Source organism: Pholcus phalangioides, unplaced genomic scaffold (genome assembly GCF_987345545.1).
Source record: "Pholcus phalangioides strain wild (caught in Gottingen) unplaced genomic scaffold, Ppha-v1.0 ptg000039l_1, whole genome shotgun sequence".
Classification (NCBI taxonomy): domain Eukaryota; kingdom Metazoa; phylum Arthropoda; class Arachnida; order Araneae; family Pholcidae; genus Pholcus; species Pholcus phalangioides.
The window spans coordinates 21,599,209-21,615,181 of NW_028301625.1; the positions used below are offsets into that span (position 1 = coordinate 21,599,209).

Genomic DNA, 15,973 nt, shown 5'->3' on the forward strand with positions numbered 1-15,973 from the left:
ATCTTAATGAGAATTGGTTGCGTTGGGATTACGAAAACGTTGTAAGTGGTATATCGACTCTGTATATAAAGGGGCTAATTTCAAAGTTTCAGTTGTGTAATTTTCGCATTTATTATAAATTTTGACATAGCATCTTGAACGGCATATAGGTCTAACAAGCAAATACCGAGTGTTTAAATATTGAATGATACATACGTATAATGCGATGAAGATTGCTACAATGGCCATCCAGTATTTTAGGGCTTCAAAGTTTTTTAATTCAATTCAATTTTATTCATCACACCATAAAACTTACATTGGCAAAACGAAGAAAATCCATCCAAGGAATCGTTGTCGATCCATACTGGTGGACATGATTATTATTGAGTTAATTTTCAAAAATATTAGTTTTAACGTTCCCAAACTTACGTAGTTATATACGTATTTTGCGTACCAGAGCATTTCATGTATAAGTATAGAGATGAATAGTCTCCGAATTATAATCAAGGTCTATACATTCCACACTAACTTGTTCAGGCTCTGAACAAACACATATAGCACAAATTTATCATTGCTATTCTTAAAAACAAAGTGCAAACTACAGTGAAACTCCTCTAAGACGGCCACGCGGCGTTCCGCAAAAAAAGTGGCCGTCTGCGGAGGTGCCCGCCGAATAGGGGTTGTATGACAGGAAAAGCACATTTCAGGGGGCGTGTCAAAATAAAGGTTTTCAATATCACAAAAAAAATCTTATGCTCAATTTACTTACAATGCCCACAAAACAGATACATATAGTGAAACCTCACTACAACGATCTCGATATAACGATAAATCCCTCTACAACGGTATTTTTTTCAAATATTGTTTGGAACAGCCTATAGTCTGTAATGTTAAACTCCTCTAACAATATTTTTTTTATGAGGATTTTGAATAAAAAAAAAAATCGCTACAACTTTTTCGCTCGAAATATCCTCAGTATATATTTTTTAACTCATGTCACATGTTTCAGTTCTCCCGAAGAACGTCTAATAATATTGGTGTTGAGCATTACCTAATCACCGAAAGTGTTCGGTATTGCTACTTTTTGTGCGATACACCAAAGTATTGCAATAAACCTCTTTACAGGAGCTATACACATCTAACTGAATTTCTTTTATCAGTGAATAAATACTCGAAAGCGCATTTTTTGGCGATACTGAAAATGTCAATTTCGAAAAGTTGCCAACAGCAGCATAAATTTGATGACACGTGATAATTTTGACTGTAGAGGAATTATCTTTAAAAAAATCGACAAATATTTTTTCTTGGTTCGGTATCGTTATGTATATCAAGGTTTCACTTTCATTCAGGACTTGAAATACCAGATCACATATCCGATCAATTCCTTAATCATTTTTTTTACAGCAAGAGTACTGTGTGCATGTTCTTTTAATCACTCACCGTTGTTCTGAATTTCTGCGTACTAAGAACAAGAAAGTTGTCCGCAAAGCCAAAACTTTCACATCCTTTACGTATTCAGTAACGATCATAGACTACTGAGAAATTGAATTTTCTGGATATTATACCGAAACTAATATTTGGAAAGAAAATTGATTTTTCTCTTCTGGGAATCGAACCCGGATCCCCTTGCATACCGGGTAATTGCGCTAACACCAGACACTTTTCAATTCCGTATAACATGCATTAGTAGCGTGAAGCGCTGAGTGGAGACAAAGCAGCATCCCTTTAACTATATCTCCACGCAGCGCTACTAATGAGTGTTATAAGGAATTGAAAAGTGTCTGGTATATTGATTAGCGCACTCTTGCCCGGTATGCAAGGGGACCCGGGTTCGATTGCCGGAGGAGAACATAGGAGAATATGTAATGCGCCTAGATTTGTCCCTTACCAAACGATACTGGAGTCTCCTTGTAAAAACAATTTATTGACAAGAGATCTGAAAGAGCACGAGTGCCATTTAACTTAGACGTTTTATAGATCGAATAGAATCGGAAAATATTGGTACATACAGCTCAAACTGTCAGAATAGGGAATGAAATAGCTGGCATATATTTATATGCCCCAGTTTAAGTCATTTTATGAATTTCGTCAAGGAAGCAATTCAAATCCATCAAGGAATGGTCGAACATGTAACAATCATTTAAAAGCGATGACAGCAGTTTAAGGGTTATACGTTTAAAGTTGATCAGTTATAGGAGAAATAACATTGCTCAGATTCTTTTCTCGAGAAACTATTGAATGCTTTTCAGTGATTAAATAACTCAACAAATTGTAATGTAAAAAAATGTAACTACAAAAAGAAAAAAAAAACAAGTTAAAGTTTATTAGCTTAATAAAAACAGCAAAGCATTTTTGCAATAATCAGTCGTTTCCAGTGTTTTTTCAAAACACTATCGTCAGGCTTTCAACAGACAATCCAAGATTCTCCGCGATAAGCATTAGTGTGTATGACGGAGTTTGAAGGACTAGTCTGAATTGGGCCAGCCAAAATAAAAGTCTTCTGGAGCACCATAAAAATTTCCTCTCGTACAGAGAAGCCCTGCCGTTAGCTGAAATTGCGACAAGTCTTATTTTCATTCGGTTTTTCAGGCTACATCAACATAAAGTGTTCATTCAATAAATACTCTCATTAGAAAGTCGTCTAAACAGGTCTCAGTCATCAGGATCAAAATGGCGGTGAGCATAAGTATTAGCTCACTCCCATTCACCAATGTATAACTGACCAGGCGTGTAATTCATCTCGAATGGTCTTGCACGACCATAAACTCTTGCATAGTCTTCGTCAGTTCCCGTTTCTGAACCTATACAACAGATGATTAGACTTATAAATATCAAATACATAGCTCACGGGAAAAAAAACCAAACTATACACGAAAATAAAGAACATTACCTCTTCCAGAATCTGTTGGTGACCTATCACTATTTCTTAGTAGACTAAGATAACCGGCACTATGGCTCTTCCGCAGAGAAGGTAATGCAAACCCTTCAGACGTATACGCTTTCTTCTGACCTTGAGATTTCTTCGCGAAATTTGGCACTCGCGCTTTCATTCCGCAGTAGTAAGGGTCATCTGAAGAGAAAAACAAGAAAAGCATTAGGTCCAACTTTTTTTTACTATCATTTGATATTCTATAGGTCAATGGATTGTGAAAATTTGTTCAATACTTTCTTCAGAACCACCAACGTATATGTTTTACCAATAGAAAAATCTCAAATATTTAAATGATTGCGAAAATGCTTTACCTTTATACCTAAACTGCTGCGTTTTCCTTACGGTCATATTTTCTGTTTTTGAGTCGTCGTAGTCTGGCTATAAAAACAGGATAAAATAGTTTCAACGGGAAAATGCAGATTCAAGTACATAAATAAAAACTAATTTTGCACCCAAAGTCCCTTTGCAAATAAGTACTCGAAAGAATTACTGCTAGTAATACTTGTTTATGGTATTCCAATTTGCAACTACTTTCATCGTCTATTAGTAGACTGTTCAATTATCCACTGACGATTCGAATTGTTTTAGATGAAATTCTTAAAATGTATAGATGACGTGCATGTATATCAAATACAAAGCCACAACATTCAAAATGCCCAACGAGGTGACTGAGAAAAAGATGCCCATAACAAATATGGATGCAATTTCTAAAATACAGGAACCCAATTAAAAATGCAATTATGAAAACTAAAAACTACACAAATTATGCAATGCCCATAAAAAATATTGGTTGTCTTATTCCAAGTATGGATAGCTCCTCGACTTTTATGGAATCGGGGAGATTCCATAATTCTCATCACCGAAGATGTCACTCCGCTATTACTACGGTTGGCTAATGCGAAGATAAATCCAGGAAAGAAAATTCAACTGGCTTTGCGAGGAATCTAACCCACGTCCTCACTTGCTGGATGCGTTCCCTAGACTACTTTCCCGGATTTATCTTCGCATTAGCCAGCTGTCGAAACCTTCGTAGCAATAGCGGAAATCTGACATCTTTGGATAAGTCGCCATCTGGTGGCAGTTTCGGAAATTGAGCTTTGGTCCGAGGTTTTTTTTTTTAGGTCTGGCTGTCTATGTACGGCCCCGTTCAGTGCACACGAGCTCTAAGGAAAGATGATTCGTTGGCTTTGTAGTCCATTGCGCTCCAACGGGAAGTGAGACGTGGGTTAAATTCCCAGCAAGGCCAGTTGGATTTTTCCTGGATTTATCTTTGCACTAGCCAGCTGTCAAAACCATAATTCTCTTGCCGTTTTACTTACGAACCATTAATCATAGGCATACTTCAATTAGAAACAATATCCAAAATAATGTGGAATATGTTGCAAGGGGTCGTATAGTTACGAAAATTTAAAAATTAGCTTTATATGGAAGCCCTACCTTCAAAAACCAAAAATTGAACTCGGGAAAGAGGGAAACAACTTTTAAAATTTCACGTTTATATACAATATCCGCCGCCTCCTCCTCAGCAGATCCTGGCCCGCCGCTGATTCAATGAAGATATTTTAACAGGTGGTCGAAGAAATGGGCCACGCTGGGAATCTAATGTGTTGTGAACCTAATGAAGTCTGGTGCTGCCATCTGCCGTCAATGTTTTTTAACTGAGTGAAGTGTTACGATTGAATAATTGTATCGTTGTAGAGGCCTGTTACTCTGGCAAGACTTTTCAACGGGGATATTGCCTCACATTCACGCCTTACAATATTCGCCAAGATAATTTGAATTCAAAGATCGAAGAAAAATTGAGAAAACTAACGGATACTTCCCATTTATGCCGTTCTTTCCTTAATTTTTTGAATTTAATATCTCTGCGAATATTTTACTTACAAACGTGAAATTTTGTTAGCCTCGGGACACGGTAACAGCTTTCTAATTGGGCTAGAATTTGTCCAGGGCCGTAGCGTGTCTTCTGTTCCCAGGATTATAACGCAAAATAAGTTTGTGTGGGGGACCCTGGGACAGCGCCCTTTTACCCCAGCCTAGTTACTGGTCCGAGTATGCCTCTAGGATCAACATTTAGCTAGTAAAATGCGGCAAATAACGCGGCAAATTTAACGAAGTTAGTATTTAGTGAATTGATTATGGAATCCAACATTTGTAAAAAATAGATACTGCACATGCGACGTGAATGTTATCCAGGCAATATTTATAATTGCTTTATTCTGTGCAAAAACAGATGCATGTATCGATAAGAGATCCTAACTTATTTAGTTGGGAAGTTGGATCATTTCACCGCTAATCGGTGCAATGTATATATAGTCATCTCTTATCATTTTGGATTCCACTAGTGAAAACTAATTAATCAAAACATCGGAATAAATTTGGATTTTATTTCAAAAGCCAAGTAAACTTACCAAAGGAACAGGTACTCTATTGTTCAAGTCTCGTGGTGGAAGCTGCGGTGGCTTCATTTCAGACAGTTCCTTAATCATGGCACCCCTAGCAGATGGTGCTAGAACACTGTATGGGTCTTCTTCTTGACCGAGGCATTTATCACTTATATTCTGCGCATTGGACGAACTCTGACGTTTTGTCACTGAGAAGACAAAATTTACAAATCATTTAAAATCGACCAAGAAGAAACTTGATTATATTATATACACACTCATTCGAGTATAAAATTTTCACCAAAAACAACCAATAAGACTATTGGCTTACTGGATGCATTTTTCAAGTTTTATAACGTGACAAACATTTAAAGTATAATCCCGGTCCAATACATTTAATAGATCGATAGCAGGTTAGTAGATTATGCCACGGCACTTCAGCGTGCCACCACGACACCTCGAGATCGTACAGGGATAATTACTACGAAATATTCTCAAAAAGTGACGCAAATTTGAATGTTTTGCAAAATCGTTTGTCTTTTGACGGAAACTTTAAATCACTGTCAAACGTATTGAGAGTAGTAATGGTAAAAAGAAAAATTTCGCCATAATCGTTCAAATTTAGCCTTTAAATCTATCAATGTAAGCTTTAAAGAAATTCATTCCTAATGAGATCAGTTTCCCCCGACATGTAATTTTTCTTCCCGTTAAGAATTTTCGGTGAGGGATCCCGGAAGGTCAACCTTTCGTTTAGGCGAGTAAGCGCAATTTTCGAGTTTTCAATCCAAATTGAACGAGAACTCATTTTAACGGTAAAACCATGTAGGTACTTACGGAGTGGCAGTTTGGATTTGAGCATATCTAGAGCGACTATATTTATAATCATGACCCAGCAGGCACAGTCTAAAACTTCCGGCCAGTCTTTAACAAAAGACATGATGGAAATGCATTGACTTTCTAGTTTCCGTCTATCTGGGTAAGTTCTCCTGAGCTCCCGATTCACATTGCTAGCGAATTTCTTCATATCAAACAGCTGCAAAGGAAAATAAAATTTACTTGCAAATACTAATTATGCAATATTCATTATCAAATATTCAATTAGTTTTGAGCGATCTACAAGAATACCCAAGTTGAAAATTTATTACTAAATGGCCATTCAACGTAAAATTGATGGAAAAAACTGCACAACAGGAAATTTTTCACCTAAATGCTTATTAATTGTTTACAATCACAGGCGTAAATAAGGCGTCCGAACTCCAGTGGAATAAAAATTCCAAATCATTCGTTTTCTTCCCCGTCTTCACCATTGCGAAACTTTATAGCAACCCTATTATCTATGGAAGACTTCACACATCTAATATATACATGTAAGAACACGTAGGATGAGGGTGAAAGGACAACCTTGTTATACTTTTGCCCTTTATATTTCTTTCCCCCTGTGCGGAAGGTCAGGACAAGGTCACCATATTTATCGCCGATTCGTTAGAGATGGTCCAAATTTCTTGCCAAACGCTTGTACGTGAGGTGGTTAACCCATCTACATTCACAAGTGAAGTAGCCTATTCTACGAGATTATCCTTTATCACTGAAAGCGGAATAAAGCGGTTGGTGCTTACGCCAATGGTAGTTTCGTTCCAAATGCGGAACAATCCAATAGGAAAATAAAAGTACTTTGAAATTATTTGTTGAATTCAGTCGAATTGTATGTAACATTGGGAGCAATTGGCGCGCAAAGAGCGAAATCAAAGTCTATGGTGCTAGAATAAGTTGAGTTATCAATGAATGGCCATACCGACCAAACATGAGTTGAGCGTATCCGATTTATAAAACTGGTCGTACACTGGAAGTTATTGCTGACGATGACAAATCGTTGAACAAGTTGCGTGTATGAACAAGACACAGTATATAGCATTGTTAGCTCAGTAACTTCTGGTGGACGACCCACCAAAAAGGCCGAAACACTACTGACGTGATAAATCACGTCAGTGTAGTGTTTCGGCCTTTAGAGTAGATGCAAATGGATTTAAAACCTACCTTTGTTGGTTTTTCAAGTTCTAGCAGACCACCAGCTTTTATAATATCATTCGAGACGCTGTTTTCTTCCGTGTTTATTTCTTTTACGTACACATTCGCTTTACTAACTCGCTTCACCATTATGTTGCCACACTCGTCCATCTTCACTTTTACACCCTGAGAGAAATGAAGGCGTGGATAAATATGAAAAGAAAAAATCTGGAAAAAGCAATTAAATTTGGTTTAAAGTCGAATGTAGTCCAATCCAGTATCTTACATGCAATATATGCTTTTTAATTTCTTCTGTCTTGACATCCCTCAGAGGATTCTCGAAACCACACAGACCAATCCTGCAAAGATTACCATTAGATTAATACCAAGGATTTAAAATTAAAAAAAAAAAAAAAAAATGGCGAATTAAGATTGATGTTCCAAATCAGAGCAGTCATTTTGGCTGTATGGGAAAAAAATTGCGGCCCTTCACACAAATCTCAAACGTTCTCTTCCAATAAGTGGAACTGACGGAGCTCAAGCCTAGAGGAAAATACAAACACTTCCTCCTCCCCCCCCCCCCCACAAGGGAGGGGCTGACAGGGCTCCAGTCCTGGAGAACTCATTTTTTGCTTTTTCACACTATACATTAACTATAGAAGGGCCGATGAAAAGTCTCACCAGTGGGCCCGCAAAAGATCCCAGTGAATATTCCAGTGTGGCGTAGTGCTAAGATGCTAGTTTTCCCACTATGAAGCTGGCATCATGGTCCATGGGTTCGAATGCAGCCAAACAAAAGTTTTACCAATCGAGCCTGGGATGACCGATAGATGGCGCCTTAATTTCCCAACTTTAGTTGGAAATTTCCATATGGCGATATACAAGTGCAGTTGGTGTGCGGTAAAGTAGTCAATGTTCCAGGGACCCTGCTCCAAGATGTGGGGGCCATGAATACAAATCTTATAAAATGTGCTCTATATAAAGTGGAACTTCGGTCAACGAGCTAAATTCGTTTTACCAACGTGCTCGTTATTCGCATCAAACTTCCCCATAGGATATCTGCATAATACAATTATTCATTCACATAAAAGTGACTAATAAAAATGGCTTCATTCAGTAATACAGCACAATAATGTAATACAATAAAATATATAATTTGCCATAAACATACAATACCATAATGCTTACAAATCAACTTGCTCTAAACGCGACGAAAGAGGGCTTGTTTTGGATGACTTTCCCCGCATACTTGTCACTTTAAAAAAGTGTAATAACACTTTTGCCTCCTTTTTAAGATTTCTCAAAAATGGAGAATATTCGTTTTTTTGGACAGATTCATTGCTCACACACTGCTACAGCTTTAGTTGATTGGTTCTTTTCCACAGAATTTTGCATAGATTCCATATTCTATACATCTCTCTAATCTCATTTGAGAACACACGCAATACGCTCTATATACGATCTTGCTGTTGCAGGCAATGGAGGTTTATCAGTTAGGCTACAATGACCTCCTATAATGAAAAACTTCCAGCGCGTTCATACGCGTGGTTACAATGCTTACGATACGAAACATGTCGCAGTCAAGCCCGTACACGGGTGTTCATTTTTTGAGTAAGGCACGCTGACCGGAGACTAGGGGAGAATATTACCCACAACTCCACAGTACGTGTATGAACAAAATCGAAAAACAATCAGCTCAGTTGTGATAATCAAACCCCAAAATTTTTGCTCATCAGGCGAATCAACGCTCGTTAACCGAAGTTCCACTGAATTTTAAAAATTTACATTAGGGCCTTCAAAAAGTCTGTTGGGGAGAGGGTTATAATCCCAGCCCTGGTCAGTGATGAAGTGTTCGCATAGCACCATGGGGTTGTATTGAACGTGGTAATATGGCTGCAATTCCTTGCGTGTCATGGCACTTTGTGATGCTCCCTTAATCAGGGCCGTAACTAGGATTTTTGCCGCCCGGGGCAAACATTTTACCACCCCACAACTTTCAAATTCTATAACTATTTTGTTCCCACCTAAAACTGCCGCCCCGGGCAGTTTCTTTCTATGCGCCCCAAAGTTCCGCTTCAATATTGGGTATGGCAACTAGAATACTGGGCGATCCAGACTCGTACGTCGCTTTGAACAAAACTGATTTTGCTGCGCTAATTATTAAAAAGTAACATAGTGAACAGCGTTGGTTGTAGCGATAATACTGACGCCATACTTTGCACAAAGATGGCGGATAAGTCAACCTGGGGGCTTCCAGGAGCCCCAGGCAGATGCGCTACGAGATCAGAAATGTATGAAATCTCCGGCATAAGTCCAACATGCAAAATGGACAAACTACGAACCGATCGAGATATTTGGAGTCCGTGAATCATTTTCATTTTGTGCCAATTACTACGAAATATAAATGCAAGAACAATTATTCAGAAATTGATAGCAATCGAACGTGCTGTCCAAGTTAGCATTTCGTACTGAACAGTGATGTGGAAGCCGGGTGTAAGAAAACCTCCAGAATAACTAGACCCATTAAAATTATCTTTCCGGGCCAACAGCGGCCTTACAAATTGCTGTCTCATACTTTGATCTCCTTATTCTGGGGCATATCATATGAAAATAGTTTGGTTTCAGATTCTGTACAGTTACCAATTGGTTAAAAAATACCTGAATTGCAGGTTCTCCACTAATGAGCAAACTTGCAGAATCGGAAACCAGCGTACACTTTGTTTTCAGCCTTAAGTTGTAGGCGAGTACCTACCTGTGTGGAACATTTCCGACACAGAGCAAATAGATGAAGCTTTGCTACGTTCTTGATCTAATTTACAATAGCCTCTGCTATTGTTTAATTCCGAAAATATCAAAATGTTTTAACACATTGTTCACGAATTTTTATACTCGTACGTAGCCGGTGTGATGAGTAAGCATTTTCCATTATAAACCGGTCTACAACGTGTAGCATACAGAAATAAGTATTCGTACTTACCAAATGCAGCTGTTACGAGAACTTTATCCATTGTTATTTGTATCCACGCGAAGGAAGAGAAAAAAAAATTTACCTTCGTTCCAATCATTGACCATAGTTTCTGGTAATCAACTATTTAGACCACGTAAAATAAACTTTGGGGCAGATTTCAAAGCTAATTCGATATTCTCTTAACCATTTAAGCGGCAATGACGAGATTTTTCCATAAAAGTTTCGCATTTTAGCATTGACAAGCCCAGATAGTTTGTACAAAAATTTCTCAATAGAAAAAAACTTTTCCTTATACCCCTTAGTTTGCACCTGCTAAAAATCTGAAAACCTACTTAATTAGAAAAGATGGCATTTTGAAGGGGCGTTTAGTGATTTCTAACTGCCGCTTAAAGGGTTAAAGTTATCTCCGAGGATTTTAAAAAGAAAATTTTGAAAATTGGCTTTTAAACGCAATTGGTACGAATAATAATTGCTGATATGGACAGCATAAATTGTACTAACCTATATCCATCGAAGCCATCATCTGAACCGTTTATAGTCAGCACCGGGGCCCGTGCATATGCTTTTGCCACTCTTCGATTTCTTTCCATGCAAATTATTTTTGCCCATATCTCGTCATCTATTTGGTTCCATTTACTGAGAACTTCATGAATGTGTTCCTATTGGGGGGAAAAGTTCAGAAAATTCCAACACAATTGATATAAACTTCAAAGAGAACTTATTTTAAAATAATGTACCAAGAAGTTTATTCTCAACTGTGCGAGGTCAAATTTCATAGATTTCTTTATTAAAATGTGTGCTAAGTTGAAAAGTTTCAAGCTGAATGTCAGATATTTTTAGCAGAACTATTGTGAGAAGCATAGGTGTTTAATAAAACTTTCAACACTGATTTACTTTTGTCTAAAAAGAAAAGCCTAAGAAGGGTGGTGGCGGTTTAACCTTCATTTGTCACGAAAAAGTTATTGAATTCCTAAAGAATGTAGGTCAGTTATGTCAAACTTTTAAGAACTACGAAAAACAATGCCTTAGAGGTCAAACTCCCGAATTCCCTATAAGTAACCTTGAATAAACAAATTATTCCCACCTTAGATTAAAGCGAGAATTTTTACACGATTTGCAGTAATGACTCCAAGCTGTTGAATTCATTTCGGCATAAAAATTTCATTAGGTCACTCCTTTCACTAGCAAAAACAGCAAAGTCATAAAAATTTCCTTTACTTCAATTCAAATAATTATTTAGCACTAACATTTCACTTCGCTCTTCATTTTAGATTATTAAAAATGACCGTACATAAACTCGCATTCTATTTACTTACAACCGTCAATTAAACGTCGACGCTTTCATTAAGTTTGAGATAATGGAACTTGTATTAACCCGAAAATGCTGTGTAAAAAAACTAATTCCACACAAATAGTTTATGGAAGTGATCCTATGTTTTAGTAGACAAAATGGAACTCTTGTGACCATTAACCTTACAATGGTTCCCATTAGAAACAATGACTTCGCTTATAGTGACGAGTTTCTATTCCATCACTTGACATCTAAAATATAGTAGATAAATATATGGACAGTTTGTAGGTTATTTCAGAAGGACATTGTGAAAAGCATAGCGTGTCATATCTATTCCACATGCATTCATTTAAAAAGTACATAAATTTGTTATCCAAGTTTCGCACCGACATTGAACACTAAAAACGTCCGTGCGGTAAGCGTTTTCCTAAACCCCCAGCATATTGTCAATTTAGAATGATTTAATACTTTGGTTTTCAAGTATAGAATTGATTTCTTGAAGAATGCGGTTGTCGGGGGAAGAATACGATATAGAAGTGTTAAAAATTTTCAACGTGATGGACCACGACTTATTAATACACTGTCAGTTAACTTCTTTGACAAGAGGGACAACCCCAGGTTGTGTCACGGAGTTCTAATAGGGTTGTTAATAAATGGATAGTAAAAATAGAATTAACGACCCTGGAGGTAAGAACACAATTGACACGTTTAAATAGTATGATAAACAGTGTGGCATAAATACACTTAGATAAGACATCTATAATCTTCTATGGGCAGTTGATCATAGTATAGTTAATTTCGTGAAATGCTTTATGTATTAGGGGTGCTGTATTTTGGTTATATTTCGCATCCATATTTCTTAAGGACATCTTTTTTCAGCCACCTCATTGGGCAATTTGGCTGTTGTGGTTTGTGGTGTACGTAATTGTATACCAAAAATCACAGCATGTTTGGGCTGCTATTCAACCTAGGGCTCTTTAAAACACAAATCCGACTTATCCGCCACCTTTAAGCGAAGTGTGACGTCAGTACAATCGCTATAGCAATTATCGATCGCTTTTAAGATTACATATCACTCAATGAAAAAAATTTAGCCTCTTCAGTATGGATAACGAGTTCTCTAGGCACTTAAATTAAACCGCACATTTAAGGAATATTTCAATGCTACGAATTACAGATGTAATTCGTTCATGTTGGAACGTATGAGTGATCGTAACGTATTTACGATGCCATGTTTCGTGTTCGAGAATCGCTGCTACCTGTCTTCCATACTGGAAGTGGGAGATGTCCCCGCTGAACTTGCGTCTATTATACCAGGAACTTATTTAAGGGTAAATGCTTAGGCTATGGTGCGAGTTTCGATAGACAATGAAAGATTTTTTATATAACGTAATGAGCGCAAAAGACCACGTATAACATTCGGGATGTAGACCTAGGGGCAGGCAGAGGACGACTATCAAACGTTTTTCTAAAAACGGGGAAAGGAGCATTCGCACTTGTAGTTTCGATTATCCGTCATCTACCCACGTTAAAACTTTGACATGGATTTGATGTGTCGAAACTTCAAACAAAAACACGTGACATCGTGTTAATCTGAATTCTCCCCACCCCCCCCAAATTAATTTTTCTGCCCATCTACTTGCCTCATCTGATTTTCTGGCACGTCCATGCAAGTTCACTGCAATTTCTTTACTGCTCTTTCCTGAATTCGACCTTCCTGGCCCTTTTCAGCTTCTCCGCATACATTGCGAGGAAAATGAACGAAATGAAATTCGAACTATTCACGCTAAAAAAAGCTGCTCAAACAATTTCACTAATAACCTCAATGACGCATAGGGTATCGCTAATTTTAAAAATATTCAACAGTCCCGGGTCACACATCTCGGATGGATAACAAAGGAATGCAGAAAAAAAGACACTAGCATTGAAATATTCCATAAAAAAAAGTTGGATTTTCCAAAAATTGGAATTCGTATTTGAAGAGCTAAGCTTTGGCCATTCATTGCCACCTGCTCATTTGGGCTGGTTTTACTGGTTTCTCGATCGGTCGACCTACTTTCGTACTATAGTCAGAAAAACTACTGCCAACCCCGAGGACACGCGCAAACCACGCCAGATATACGTACATATAGAAATAAGATCTAATTCTTCCTCAACTAGTTTCATAAAAAAGAAAAAAGGTTTCCTTCAAACGGGAACGCGGAAAGCTGGTTAGCTACAAGTAGATTAAAATAAAAAGAAAAACAAACACCATCACCGTATTCAGCCGAGCAAAAATCCAACAAAAGACGAAGTGTTCCTTTAATTACGGAAGTTATCACGTTAACCAGGAGGGTTTTCGAAAAAGAAATTATATTTTCATTAACACTTTTTACACTCGTTTTTAACGGAGTGTTTAAGATTGTTTCAAGTTTACATGTGTATATTCCACTTCTTTAACCCTTTATTTGGCCCATAGGCGTACGCAAAATTTTCTCAAAGGGGGGGGGGGTTCAATTTTTTTCCCCTCAAGGGGGAGGGGGTTTACGTTTTTTCCTGCAAAATAACACTAATCTCGGCTTGAGGTGTGTTAGAACCTCAAAACCCCCTTTGCGTACGCCAATGATTTGGCCAAACAAGAGTTTATATTTTTCCAATAAAAAAGGCATTCTATTAATTTGGACGGCTTTTATATAAAAAAGGAACCACACACACACAATCTCCATTTAACATTTTAGAGATAGACATCTGAACACACACTGAAAAAAGGTGGGATTTTTTTTATCTAAATAGAACCAAATGACATAACGCCTGTGATGCAGTCTGTGTGCACTTGAACTAACTACCAATCTGAAGAGAACTGAATCTAAGATAACTACATAGCTTTCTCTGTTTTGATTTAATGGCGCTTGGTTAGTTTTATATAAAAGCCGTTCATTTTGAGCAAAGGGACTTGTCTACTTGTCTTCCATTTCTTGACAATCCAATCGATAATGATTTTTAACTCTCGCATTTTGGAGGGAAATAACATGCGTGGAGTAGACATTGCTGTGCATTCTTGAACGATAGAACATTGGACAAATAGGTGAGATTTTTGAACTATTCAAAAATCTATGTAAATAAATTTTTTAAATATTGGCAATAAATATTTTTGCCATGCAATAGCATTCACGGTACCTCATTTGCTGAATATAACCCCAATTTTTCTTCTCTGGATATTTCAATGTTTGCCAATTGAAGCATTAAATAACCCCCCCCCCCCCGCCACCCCGAGATCAATGAATATAAAACATGGTCTTCGAAAAAGGATTTCGAAACATTTAGGTTAGTTCGCATCTTTAGGCTCCTAGAAACAAATTCTGTATATTTTTGCGGTTATCGATGCAGATAGACATAAGGTAACTTCGTATTTCAATGAATGTTTGATTCCAATACGATTAAAATATTTTGGACATTGTGTCAAAGACTTGCGCCATGAATTCTTACTTATATAGAATATTCAGTTCATTAGCTCAAACGGTACTTGTGACTAAAAGACTTGCGTCTCTAGTATTACTAGATCCGCAGAGGAATGTTTGAGGTGGCATTTAAGGTATTATGGACATATCGAAGTAACGTAAATCGGTTTGCATGACTGAAAAATATCTGGCTTCTAAGCACAATTCCTAAACGTTGAGATTACAGTCGAGATAGAAACGTATATGGTAAAAATAAGATTAACATTTTAAAATCAATAATGTAGTGTGTGTGTGTGTGTGTGTGTGTGTGTGTGTGTGTGTGTGTGTGTGTGTGTGTGTGTGTGTGTGTGTGTGTATATATATATATATATATATAGTAATTTATCAATCGGGGGAACACATGTAGCCAAAGTAAAGCAGATTTTTTTTTAGAAGTGGAAACCCCGTGAAAGCAGCCACAGATTTTGGAAATCATTCCAAGTTGTTTTAAAGGGGCAAACTGAAGGCTTAAGCGGTAGCTCCTATTTTTAAAGAATGGGTTGGTGTTGCCAGTTAATACGTCCAGTATTAATTACATTATTGCAAGTCTTGAAAATGTTAGTTCACAATGCTGTTTAATATCTATTGACAATGCACGTATCACTCACCTGCCACCAATTTCGACACTCATGGAAGTTTTAGTTAACTTTTTATAAAAAAAACTAACAAAATTACTATGCTTTAACGCAAAAAGCTCTTTTGGCAGGACTGAAGTGTTATTTAATAACGCATTGCATATGTTGTTCGTTTGTACATATTTTTGAAGCAAATTGTAATTATTTTTTCTAGTTATATGCAGAAAAACTCGAATTTGATTGAAATTCTTAGAAGAGTTTTCAGAAAATTTTGGTTCCAATGTATATTTTATTTGTAAGCAAAATTTCACCCCGATTTACGTTAATTCGACTTGGGCGATAGGCGAGACTGACAATAAGCGCA

The 15,973-nt window shown here is 37.2% G+C and overlaps 1 protein-coding gene across 2 annotated transcripts in view; it reads right to left on the minus strand.

The window, feature by feature from the left end:
• Positions 1-2,278: 2,278 nt before the first annotated feature.
• LOC149065694 (uncharacterized) overlaps positions 2,279-15,973 on the minus strand; it is a 28,816-nt gene continuing 15,121 nt past the window's right edge. For both annotated transcript variants that reach the window (XM_089253691.1, XM_089253692.1), the window contains exons 3-10: positions 10,769-10,926; positions 7,586-7,658; positions 7,330-7,485; positions 6,130-6,328; positions 5,323-5,504; positions 3,223-3,289; positions 2,870-3,049; positions 2,279-2,780 (exon numbers count right to left, since the gene is read on the minus strand). In XM_089253691.1, the coding sequence (XP_089109817.1) occupies positions 2,674-2,780; positions 2,870-3,049; positions 3,223-3,289; positions 5,323-5,504; positions 6,130-6,328; positions 7,330-7,485; positions 7,586-7,658; positions 10,769-10,926 (1,122 nt within the window). In that variant the 3' untranslated portion in view covers positions 2,279-2,673. The remainder of the gene's footprint in view (positions 2,781-2,869; positions 3,050-3,222; positions 3,290-5,322; positions 5,505-6,129; positions 6,329-7,329; positions 7,486-7,585; positions 7,659-10,768; positions 10,927-15,973) is intronic.